This window comes from Aplidium turbinatum, chromosome 10 (assembly GCF_918807975.1).
Source record: "Aplidium turbinatum chromosome 10, kaAplTurb1.1, whole genome shotgun sequence".
Taxonomy (NCBI): Eukaryota; Metazoa; Chordata; class Ascidiacea; order Aplousobranchia; family Polyclinidae; genus Aplidium; species Aplidium turbinatum.
This window is the reverse complement of record NC_137481.1, coordinates 22,562,469-22,575,040: the sequence shown is the minus strand read 5'-3', so window position 1 is coordinate 22,575,040 and position 12,572 is coordinate 22,562,469. Positions and strand designations below refer to the sequence as shown.

Genomic DNA, 12,572 nt, shown 5'->3' with positions numbered 1-12,572 from the left:
CAACAGAGCAGAGTTGCCAGACTATGAAAAAGTCTTAAAGTCAAAATAATACAAAGAAAAGGCCAAAACAAAGAAAATATTAGACAAAAAAGGTCAAATGGATATATTTACCAGTTTCTATCAAAAATAATAAAATTTACATATATATTTTATAACTTGTAGTGGATTTTAATAAATTGTAGCAAAAATAATTCTGAAAGTAGCCCAAAAAATAGCAAGTTAGCCTATAAAAGTAGCGGATGAGTTTTGATCCGCCACATTACGAGTATTAAACAAGTATAGAACATGTATTGAACAATGTTGAATATGGTTTCATCTGGTAAGGTTACAATATTAGAGACATATTGATTATTATGCATTTTGAAGAGTTATTTGAAAAAAAACTAATTTGCGGAATTTGGCTAATCTGGCAACCCCGCGACTGGAAGCAATTTTTAAATCGCTTCCAGCGATTAGTTAAAAGAAACCTAAATTGCGAAAACTTTGCGCTGCTTTTTTCCTTTCTTTCAAACTTGTTTCTTCTTATTGCAAAAACGAGAGCAACGGATGCAATACGAATCTTCGCTTCCGTTGGCTTCCAACTTTTTTAAAATTAAAACCGAGGTAAAATCATACGGGGGGCATGAGTTAAAAACCGTTCTAAATCGCATTTAGGTAAAGAAATTACGAAATCGTTTTACTGAAAAATATCAGCTTCTCTTTTTTCAATTTTGACAGGGGAAGCAATGCTTCCCTTGCTTCCATTGAGGATACGCCCCTGATCAACACCATCTCTACCAAAACCGTCTTTACCAAAAACGATTGTTGAAACAGCAAGTTCCGCGCTCCAAACCGAAATTCTCTCGTTCGTCGTGTGAACTTAGCCACTTATACTTCTTTAAAGTTCTGTCTTGTCATGAAGTATCAGGATAGATCTTCCAAGCTTATTGTGGAATATATATTTTGAATCAAATCAGTTATTGCTGTCTATAGAAAGGCTTTTGCTGTTATCATAATGCACCACTTTCATACTTCACTTGCCACAATTTTTTTTATTTTTTGGCCAACTCTTCTGCCGTTCGTGGCCGTTAAGACAGTTGTAAATGAGGTTCATACGTTACACATCACACAATTACATGGCTAAGATGGCAAAGACCCAAACCTACAGACTAAATTGTGACTTACATCCCATAAAAGGATCATACAGGTATCTTACCTGCTGAAATCAGAATTTGTAGACAGTCGAACAATTGCTTTCTGGATACTAGCGTCGACTGACGGATAATAATTTGCATGCTGCATGCGTAGTTGGCAGTTGTCTTTGCTCACGGTTGTCATTTGCGTACATAAATCCTTCTTTTTGCATTGATACACTGTCTGCAGACGTTTAATCAATGCAAAAAGGACGGTTTACGAGATGTGGAAATTCTTATGCATGGATATCACAACCTAGACAGAAAATTCCATCATTTTTACGTTGATTCAACGTATGTGGACGTTGAATCAATGTAAAATGACAGATTTGCTATCTGGGATGGAATCGCTTTCACTTGAGCTTTCCATGTCCAACAAAGTACATTCCACCCCCTCCTATCGCAAATCAATGGTGTTTCTCCAGCGATTGGAACAAGTTATGTCCAAGTTTAAACGTCCGCACTGCAGTGCAAGTGTGGAGTGTTTCGAAAAGTCTGCCAATAGTCAAAATTTACTCTCACTTTTCAGTTGCTTATCTTCATCATATCAAACCAAGAATTGACAAAATTTGAATTTTATTTGACTGGTGTTTCATGAAAGTTTTTCTGGTCAAAAGTTTAACTTTTTAAGAGTCTAAATTGAAATAGTTTAACTTGTTCCATTGCTTAACTTGTCCTAATGCCCACTGTCACCTCAAGACAGTGTGAGCTGCACCATTGAAACATTCCTGAAACGTTTTCTGCTTTGTTGCCTGCATCATTTTTCTGTATTTTTATTTTTCCTACTTCGTCAGCCTAAAAAGTGAGATCGTTTTTTCCCAATGCAACGTAATTGGATGCTGCGTTAGACATAATTCACATTCACTAATTTTAACGACTGACAATCAGTCTTTAAATGTTCGGTTTAATTCTGCGAATGCCGCATGTGTTTGCCTAATCTATGCTAGCCAGTGAATTAGTTCTTTTTAAAAAGAGCTGATTTACTGGCCGGGTTAATTAGCTTCACCCCTTTGTGCCATCGTGTTAGCTTTCGCCTACTTAATCACTGCTTCACACTACAAGCTTTGTCCGTGTCATTACTTGCAATCTTTACCTATGCTTTTTAACTTGCTTCGGTGAATAGGAAGATCGATGTTGACACCAGTAACTTATGCACAACAGGGGTGTGCAACAATTTTCATTGTGGGTCTACTTGAGTGATTTTATTCCCCTCTGAGGTGAACCCATTGGTCGCTTGTTGCTCTTCCCTGTTGTGAAGCAATTATATTCATCATCGATCGAACTTTTAATTCTTTCCGCTGTAAACAAAGGTTAACTTTTTCATGCATGTTTTCAACGCATAGTGATGTTGAACTACGTGAAACAAGTAACCTTTGCTTGCCGGATTTGCACAAGCATGCTCAGAGCTGATACTGCAACTTTGCAAACGCTTTTAAATTCGCTTTTCATTTGGTTACTGACTTTGATGGTCGATTGCATGTGTCTCCAATTTCCATTCACTAACAGTTGCCGTTTTTCTTCGTTACAACTTCGAAACGATGTGAAAACGCCAAACTTGCTGACTGGGAATGGTCTTACCGCAGCCGGCAAATCAGTTCTTTTTACATTGGTTCGACATCCGTAAACGTTGAATCGATGTAAAAAGGACCGATTTGTTAGCTTGGACGCTATTATCGAACTGCTACTGTGACAGTGCTCAGCCAAAAGCTACTTTGTAGTAATTGTGGCAATTTTATTTGTTGGGTATTTGCCAACTGAATAGCCACTATGCTATCTGGGATAAGGATGCTCAGAATTGTTGGTTTAATTTTACGTCGGATGGCTAACGATGGCGAACTTTTGCGTAGAGTCATAATTTTCGATTGATTTCAATAATTTCATACTTTTGTTTTGGACTCTTTGTCGTTTTGCTTTTAGAGTCGTTCCCAAGTGAAGTCGCAGAGTTAAAACATTAGTCTGCAATGTTTTGATTAGAGTATGTTGAAGCGACGTAACATGATGGGAATTTCAACTGTTTATTATTGTGGTGTTTGTGTTGAACATTTTGTGTTCGTTATCGAAGACCTGTCAGTTTGACGTTGATTTACGTTGCTCTTAATGTTAAACCACTGCGAAAACGCAACTTGATCCTTTGTGGTTTTAATAAAACGTGTAACTTGGTAAAGAAATAGTGGCTTATGTTGCTTATGCACGGATTGCTAGCAGGCTCAAGTCTTCAAGAACTTTGTGCTGATTTGAGTAAAATCATGTGACATCTGCCCAGTGAGCAAACGTTGCCTTTTTGACATCGTTTTGTCTAGCGACGTTGAAACGATGTCAAAAACACAACTTTTGCTGACTGGGCAGAAACATCATAAAACCCGATTTGATGGGACAAGTGTTTCACAAACCTAATTTATAAAATTACAAAATACTGAAACCCACCGAATACCTGACCTGTGGCAGAGCCGAGGTTTGAAACGTAATATCGCACAGATTTTGTGTGCACAGGAGTAAGTCTCGATACATAGCGACGTTGAAAACTGGGAATGATCCAATTTTAAAAGGTAAAAGTTTGTGGTCAACAACGAAACTGATTTAACGTCTGAAAATATTAAATCAGTGTAAGAAAGGCTGATTTGCTTGCCGAGGTTGTACCCACAACTCATAGTTGAAAGGACTCCAAACGAAAAAAATACATCCTTTTTACATTGTTTCAACGTTTTGAGGCGTCGGAAAATAAAAGAATAATAGATGAGTTCTTTTTGCATTCTACCAGGAACAGTACGAGCTCTTGTTTGAAACTGAAAGTTAGAGTTAATGTTTGAAGGTTTAAACAATAGAGCAGGTCGCCCTATAACATGGCTTACTATAACAAACAAGAACGGTCAACAACAGCAGCTCAAGCCGTTGTTGCCAAGGCACAGGTGATGGTACTTAACCTTTTTTCAAAGCAGATCGTTCAAACTTCTAAAAGCACTGAATCGCTGAAACATCTGCATACAAGAAGAGCTTTCAATAATTTTTAACATGTTTTTTTTTTTTTACATGCAGCATGCTGCTTGCTAAGTTTATCATAATTTTTAAGTAGTACATTTTACAAAATTTACTTTGTGCTTTCAGTCTAAATCTACTTCAAAGCGCAGAAGACTCAGATATCAGTTTAATTATTCACTGCACATGTAAAATGTTTTACAATTATGCTATCTGAGCTGTAATGGAGAAATGATGTAATTGCTGGGTGACAAGTTAATATTTTGAACACATAATGTTTCATTGAAATGCTTAAAATATTCTCTTTCGTTGGCCATGTCCTGCTAAACTTCAAGCCCCAGCCGGCAGAAGGTGTCAGTTTTACATCGTTTCACGTTACAATGATGTAAAAATGGTAAATTTTATTTTCTGGGGCGATTTCTGTCCTTTTTGGCTCCTGAGCACAGGCTTTCTGTACCGTATGTGATATACAGAAGCTTAACTTCTTCCCTAGAGCGTTCTATCTTTCGTTTAGTCTGCTCTGGTTTCAAGTCATTGTTTAAAGGGGACCTGAAATGAAAAATGAAATTTTTTTTGGTGATTCTTTGGTGTTTAAACATTACCTTTTTCGAAAAATTTTTTTGATAAACTTTTTTGTTTGGCAAATATAACGAAAAGAAAATCAGCCACCGGATGGCGCTATGTGCCTTATGACGTGTTTGGTTGTTCACTCAGTTGGCAGCTTCATAAGTACTTCTTGCACTTCTTGGCAGCTTCTTGCACAAGTCGTAATCTTTGAAAATGTCTGAAATCAGAAAAGGATTTTTGTTTGAACCAAAAAGATATTGCCTTGACAGAGATGACTGTGATTCGGATTCGAGCTCTGGCAGTGCCAGCTCCGACAGCAGTCGGATGGAGAATTTGAAATGGTGTAGGTGTGGAAATTGTGCAATCATGCCAACAATGATGGAAAATGTTGCCAGGAGATTGACGCCGTGGTAGCCAAAACGGACATAGCCCGCCAATGCATAAACCAGGTCGGCAGCTTTGAAAAGATATACCTGGATACAGAAGTCTTAGAAGCAATTATGGCTGCACTAAAGGATGTGGTTGGCGAAGATCTCCGAGATCCAATCTCAAACAGGTCAGTTTAGATAATTGTAAAATATTATCCAAACTTTGCAGTTTTAGAACCCACATGGTGAACTTTGTTCTTATATATGTGTGTTTACACATAGCCTATGGTAGTGTAAAATCCAGAGACCAGAGTAACTTACGGTAGCCTACCGGTACCACTGTACATGCACCCTTGCCTGGGTCACAAATCCCAAGGTTTCCATTCTCACCCTATGTTGTAAAGTTCTAGCCCAGGGCTTTTCTACATTGTGATTTACTGAAAATGTTGCAATGAAAAAAAAATGATGATTTTACACTTCTCGGTAAATCACATTTTATTTTACAGGTTGTACAGATATGTTGCTTATCGCAGCTTCAACTTCTGGATATATGGAAAACTGGGTCAAAAGAGGCGTAAAGTAATTCCTGCCTGTGCAGTCCTTGCAATCCGCAACAGATTTCCTGAAGAAGATGGCCAGTACGAAGGATACAAAGAAGCCATTGATGACCACTTGCCTGATGATTTTTAATGAAAATGAAAGTTATCTTGCTGTTTATTGTATTAATAAAAGTTCTTTTGTAAATACAGTTTTCACCTCTCCAGAGTTTTGCTTGGGACAGTATTTATATTCAAACTGTTGAAAGGGATTTACACCAGTCTTGTTTGACAAGGAAGTAATAGTTGAAAGATTGAAATGTCCTTCCATTCGTGATGAATTCACTATGAAACATTACGATACATGGTTAACAAACTTTTTTTAGTCCTGGGCAAAGATCAAAACGCTAATCGTATTCCTAACCCTAACCCTTCCTAACTTTAATCCCAACTCTGGCAACACCTGATTGTAACCATGACATTAAGCGTGGAAAAATAGCCACTTCCAATTGAGTACATGGTGAGGAAAAATGTGCAAACACTCATAAAATGTAACTTTAGTATAAACATTTCACTTATAACATTTAAAATCATAAGGCTACATGGAAACACCAATATTATAAGACCGTATTCATTTTTTTTTTAAATTAAACAAAGATGATTAATACTGCTGCAACGCCGACATTGTTAGGCTTATGTGTTTTCGGTGGCTCCAGGTCCCCTGCTGCCATCCGGGCAAGCATATTAACCCTTGAAAGGGGGGGTTTCACGATTGCCAAGTCGCTCATTGTTGCCTGGTTTCGGAGAATGTTTGAAGTTCCTTGATTGGGGTAGGATCTCTACACAAATATATAGAAAATAATGTAGCGCAGTCGAACATCTGTAGGAGCAGATAAACCTCCACGAACAGCTAACTCAAACAACTGGGCATATTTTTCTGGTACACAGTCCTGGATTTTACGTACATTGCACAAGCAATTCTTTGCAAGCAGAGCACTTTCTTATTACATTATATAATGTAAACATAGCCACAGCCTAATTATAAAGTGTAAAGACAGCATAACCTAGCTTCATCTGCTTAACATAACCTAGCATAACATAACCTAGCTAATCTGCTTGGTGTCGACCAACATTGCAATTGTTTTCTATAGCAGCTAGTTTTGTACGTGCAACCATTCCCTCATAACTGAATGCCAGCCTCTTAGGTACATACTTCAGGATTACATTGTGAAACACTTCAGGGTCACCGGTGCGAACAAATTCGGTGAGCTGAAAAACACAACCAAGTAGCAGCAAATCAGTGCAAATTTCATAATTAGCAATGAGAAAAGTTAGTTTTGCTTAGTATTGTATTATTAATAAACATTCTTTTGTAAATACAGTTTCCACCTCGCCAGTTTTAAGTTTGCTTACCAGGTCCGTTTATCCAATACAATAGTTTGCAATGCAAAGCCTGGTTTCAGCAAATCCTTAACACATTCTTCGTCTTCAGTAAGCCTCTACAAGTATGCGAAACTGCCAGGAACAACCAATCAAGGCTTTGTCAGTCCGAGGATAAAGATTCAAAACCAGTCAAACCAACCAACCAACCTATTCAACTTAGTGGTTCTGAATTCTGCACAACCAAACACGTCATCAAAGATTTTGACCAATCAGAATCCTTTAAATCAATATCCCTTTTATTAGGTTTTTGAGCTAATGACAAACTCCAAAAAAATTTTATTGTTACAAATCGCTTTTTCTCATAAAGATCTATGAATACAAAAGCTATATATTTTCGTTGCAGTGCACCTTTAATTTAACTTTAATTTTTCTTGCCAAACTGATTTTTTTACATTCATCCTATAACAAAATTTATTAGATACGCCTCCTGATGAAAAAGGAGTGGAGGATACAGATGGCTTAAAGACGGGTGACGACGGCTCTTCTCCCGTGCATCTTCATGGTAAGATCAAAAGGTTGTTATCACATAATTGCTTATTAGCATTAATAGCCTCATGAAAATCATTATCCTGCATCAGTGATCTTCTGTGCAAAGCGTTGAAGAACGTGGGAGAATTCTCTTCAGCATGCCTGACAGCAAAATCCGTCATACTTACATTCTGTAAACGTTGAATCAATGTAAAAACGATGGGTTTTGCCGTCTGGCATGCAGACATCGTTTTACAAATGACAGTCCATGCACCAAGAGTTCCTTTGTTTCACCAGTTAAGCGTTGAAATGCTCCTACTCTCCAGTAAATGTATCCTTGAGAAAAATAGTCTTGTACTATTTTTCCACCATTCGAAAAGCTGAAAATCGCACTGAAACAGGAGCCTTGAATGCAGTGGAGGACTTCACTAATTTATTTAACCTGCTTCAATTGTGTGGTGATGTTTGATTGGCATTCAAATTTGATATTTCTGGCTGTAAAGCAAGAAACGGCAGCCCTTCGGCTTTGGTTTGACTTTTGATAAGGTTCTAATTCTTTTGAAATCTAAATAATGGTTGTTCTTGTTTGTAGACTGTAGTAGTCACGGTTTATGAGCATGTGGCTTCAAATTACTGACTTAAGTTAACCTTGGGTCAGTGAACTCTTATTTGCGTGATCTTGGTGGTAGTCTGTCTCGCAATGCCGTTTTACTTCTGTCGATGGGTAACATACTTTTTCTTTTCGTTCACAATGATATTCTTGCCGGGCCTTCTCTGCATACAAGAAGTCAGGGTTAGTCAGGTTACGTAAAACTCTCGACATCTGTGTTGTGTCTTTTGCGGACGTCACCGTTGGCAAATCTCTAACTTTCTTTGATCAACCCTTTCAGTTTAACACCTTGCTCACGGAATTCATTCGTGTGGATACCAACTCTTTCGTGGATGTAATTTTTTTTATTTTTCTGCGTTGGCAATTTCACGCGTTCTCCAGCACTCATTTGACACCCCAACCGCCTTGCTGATTGTTCTTGCTAATTTTAAGATTTGTTTATTCAACTGCCTCACTTTATCATTGAGTTTACTCGGTTTGACTGTATGCCAATTTCCAATCTTGGTTACGTGTAATTGCTCGCGTTTTTCTAGTGTACGCTTGCTGACTAGATCGCTCTTTTCACTCCTTGAGTGTGGTAAATATATTGCTACGTTTATTACGCTTAATTACTGTGTATAATTGTGGAAGCTTTACGCATCATACACTTCATTTTTCAATCACTGCTTTGGACAGTGAGCTTGAAGTTTGTTTGTTTTTGTCTAGGAGGAACAGTTGTAGAATCTTCAACGAAAAATTTAGGAGAAGTATCTGCTCTTTCTGACTCTTCCCAATTTTCACCTTCGATTTCAAACACTACCGGATTGTTGTCGACTCGTGGTCTCAAATCGACGTCATCCATCAACGAAGCGGTAAAGTTGTTTGTGTTTTGATTGACAAGAACTTTGTTTTTCGAGCAAGTAAGATCTTTCTCCTGATCTTCCACAAGGGTAGACACTAGACACAAACGACCTGATTTAGCCTGATGCTGCGGGTTCGCTGTGGTAGTAGCGATCACTCGTCATTTTACATGAGTACGGAACTGTGTTTCGAAAGGTAGTGACAAACCGCTACTTCCACAGCGAACTCGCGGCATCAGGCTAAAACAGATTGTTTGTATCTACATTTGTGAAATGCACAACCATCATGCTGCTAAAACATAAAGCGAAACTCAGTATATTTCTCCGGATAGTTTTGCGCTCTTGTGGAAGCCTTCAAGCGCCGCCCCTACGCAGTCACCGAGCTTGACACTACGAAGGTTTGGCGGCGTGGCCGAGTGGTAAGAGCGCTGGTACGACGTTCCAAAGGACGTTGGTTTGACACCGATTGAGTACACGCTGCTTTGTCTTGACAAGTCACTTTACAACATCCTTGAAGAGTTTAACACAAATCCTGGTTTCCTTGCCTTCCCATCAATAGCCTTGGTACAACGGCAACACGCCCTGTTTAGCTTGTTGTTAAAGTGTTGTAAGCAACATGATGTAGTTTGCATTTATGTTTATTTTTGACCATCTTTTTGAGTTGAAGCAACGATTCATAACGTCAAATTTAACAACATGTCCTCCTCCTTTACAGAAATATCCTGCTGCTCAAGCTTTCTACATCGCCAAAGAGATCCTCACCACAGAAAGGACGCACGTTAAAGATCTGGAAGTCATCAACACAGTAAAACGATAAAATTAAACTGCGCAATTTACACTTTTTTGGTTATACTGTATTTTGTGTACTCGTATACCAGGGCTGCCAGTGTTTTGCTTCTGCTACTTTTTTCTTCGTTACCACGAATCCCAAGTTTATCAGATTTTTTTTTTCTGTACTCTGATTTATATTTGACTCTTTCCCAATGTCTGTGCTGAAAACTGAAATGTCTGAAGGATTTGGTGCTGAAAACAATCTGTTTGTTTTTTTGGGTTGAGTGATGATCAATTGACATCATGCTGATGTAGACATCTTACTTTGTAGTGGTTCAAAACAGCTGTAAACAATGAGAGTATGGATTACCCTCTCATCCCGGAAAACGTCGCCAACCAACTCTTTGGAGGAACCGGCTCTCTTTTATCCATCCACAAGCAGTTCCTTGAAGAGCTGGAAGAGCGTTTGGCATCTTTTGAAGGGAAGTCCGGATCTCCAGAGTTAGGTGGAGATCACAAAATAGATGACTTGATGCTGCAACACATGATGACGCTCAAGGTGGGTCGTGATCATTCAATTTTCATCCGCCCAATCTTCATCTCAGTGGTTTCGCATCCGAAGATGGGTCCGGTTCGATCCCTTAATAAGTCATTAGTTTTTTGCATGCATTTCTACAGTGAACAAACTGAAGCAAGGCAAGTTTTCATAAGGAATAAAAACAATTCTAGTGTACACTAGCACCAGTTGAATGCGTATTAGAAGTTCCACAACACTCGAAAATGCTCCTTAGTATTTTCCGATCACTTTGATTGAAAATAATTGAAATAATAATGTTGTGGTTTCCTTGCTTCCAAAGTTCAACAACATTTTGTTGATTAAAATTATTATATTTATTAATCTTGGTGATTATGTAGAAAGGAGCGTTTTTCCCGACAGTCAGCGTGCTGTCTGCCAGGAATAACACTTCTTTCTACATAATGTATATCCTTGGCGCTTTCCGATTTGGTTGTTTACTTTCCACAAAAGTAAGAATTTAATTGACTGCAAAACGTGACGGTCGATAGTCTGTGACATTAATTATAGTGATGCGATACTTATGAGCCTAAACTCATGGGTGAAACATGTGTCTATCGCTGCCAATTATATCGGCTGCCGAGAAACACTTGGTGATCAGATTATGAATATCAACCTTTTCTTGGTTTTCACAGAAATATTTGGAATCACTGGAGAACGCAGAAGCACTTATCCTTGCTTTGGAAGATCTCGGTACATCGGATCCGAAGTTCGAGACAGCGTACCGGGAGTTTGAGCTCCAGAAAGTCTGTTATCTTCCTTTCAACTCCTTCCTCCTGAAGCCGATGCAGAGAGTAGCTCACTACAAGACTGTGCTGGATAGTAAGAAAATCGTTCACTTTTTAACAACGTTAAAAGTTAAATTTCAGTAACTATTGTCCTAATCGCTAGCACAGAAGTTGATGAACAGTTGAGATCATTAAAGGAGTATTGCTAAGGAAGATCACATAGACCTCATTAAATCTTTCGCTTCAACAATTATTGCAAGATTTGGTCGCACTGCTGGATATTTTGTTTCAACGTTGTAAAGCTTTTAATGTATTTTCAGATCTTTTGAGTTCTCAAGCTTCTCGAAATTCTTCGGACTTGGAAACGGCTCTGAGAGAAGCAGCATCGCTCGTTGGCGCCACACAAGAGCGGTTGAAGCGTGCTCACAACATCCAGAAGATGGCGCAACTGAGACGTGATCTCATCGGGGTCGATCACTTGTTGAAGCCAACGCGGGTTAGACAATACTTTCACCTTCACCATGAGCCTAACTAGTGTCTTGTATGTTTTAGTGTGTTAATAATACGACTTGCGACTTAGAATCAATGTCAAACTTAGAACCCTATTTTTCGTTACTTGAGAAAGGCTAACATGTGTATTGGGTATGGCCGAAAACGTTTGTAGTTTATAGTTTATGTTCAGTTTAATGTATTATGTTAAATGCCGTGTGGTTGCTTGGTGTTATCTGTCTATGGTTGAAGAAAGTCACCTCTTTACCAAAATTGTATTAGAATCAATGTATTATCGATTAGAAGTATTTTGCAATTCTTCATAAGACAATTTAAGGTTTCTGTGGAAAAGGCAACTGAATGATGTATCTGCCTGACGTTCGAAAGGACGCCAGTTCGACGCCTGCCTAGAGCACCTAGCCGTGTTTGTTAAAGTTTAAATGGATACATTACCTCAAAGTAAACGGTATAACATTTCCACCCTATTTATTGCTCTAAACGCTTTTATGATCAGCATGAACGTGTTGTCACGTGGTGCCATGCCTCATAACCAATAACTGACAAGTATGATTCGAAGGAAGAACAATGTCAAATCTTATGGTCCTTTTTTAGATCTTAGAAATGATTTGAAGACTTTACTGTTAAACTTACAGTAAATATATTTTGTCAGACTTTCATAAGAGAAGGAAGTCTATACAAGCTTTCCCGTAAGGGATTCCAGCAAAGGCTCTTCTTCCTCTTCTCGGACACTCTCCTCTACACCAGCAAGGGAGTCACATCCACGAACCAGTTCAAAGTCCACGCTGAGCTTCCACTTAAAGGCATGATTGTAAGTTGCATGGGAGGCTATTGACAACATTTACAATTTTCAACTTTCAACTTTCACTTGAACTTTGATAAGAGAAGACCTTTTTTTCTTCAACATTGATCGCCTGACCTTACTTATAAACGCCTTTCATTTTGTTTTATCTTTCGTTTTAATATAATTCTACTTTGTGTTGTACTGGGGAGTCCTCCGAACCAGTTCTTTTTAG

The 12,572-nt window shown here is 38.4% G+C and overlaps 1 protein-coding gene across 1 annotated transcript in view; it reads left to right on the top strand.

The window, feature by feature from the left end:
* LOC145779149 (FERM, ARHGEF and pleckstrin domain-containing protein 1-like) overlaps positions 1–12,572 on the top strand; it is a 44,974-nt gene that overhangs the window by 26,448 nt on the left and 5,954 nt on the right. Inside the window, exons 11-17 of the mRNA XM_082590726.1 lie at positions 7,478–7,561; positions 8,843–8,988; positions 9,692–9,781; positions 10,079–10,306; positions 10,957–11,143; positions 11,370–11,545; positions 12,209–12,367. Of these exons, the coding sequence (XP_082446852.1) occupies positions 7,478–7,561; positions 8,843–8,988; positions 9,692–9,781; positions 10,079–10,306; positions 10,957–11,143; positions 11,370–11,545; positions 12,209–12,367 (1,070 nt within the window). The remainder of the gene's footprint in view (positions 1–7,477; positions 7,562–8,842; positions 8,989–9,691; positions 9,782–10,078; positions 10,307–10,956; positions 11,144–11,369; positions 11,546–12,208; positions 12,368–12,572) is intronic.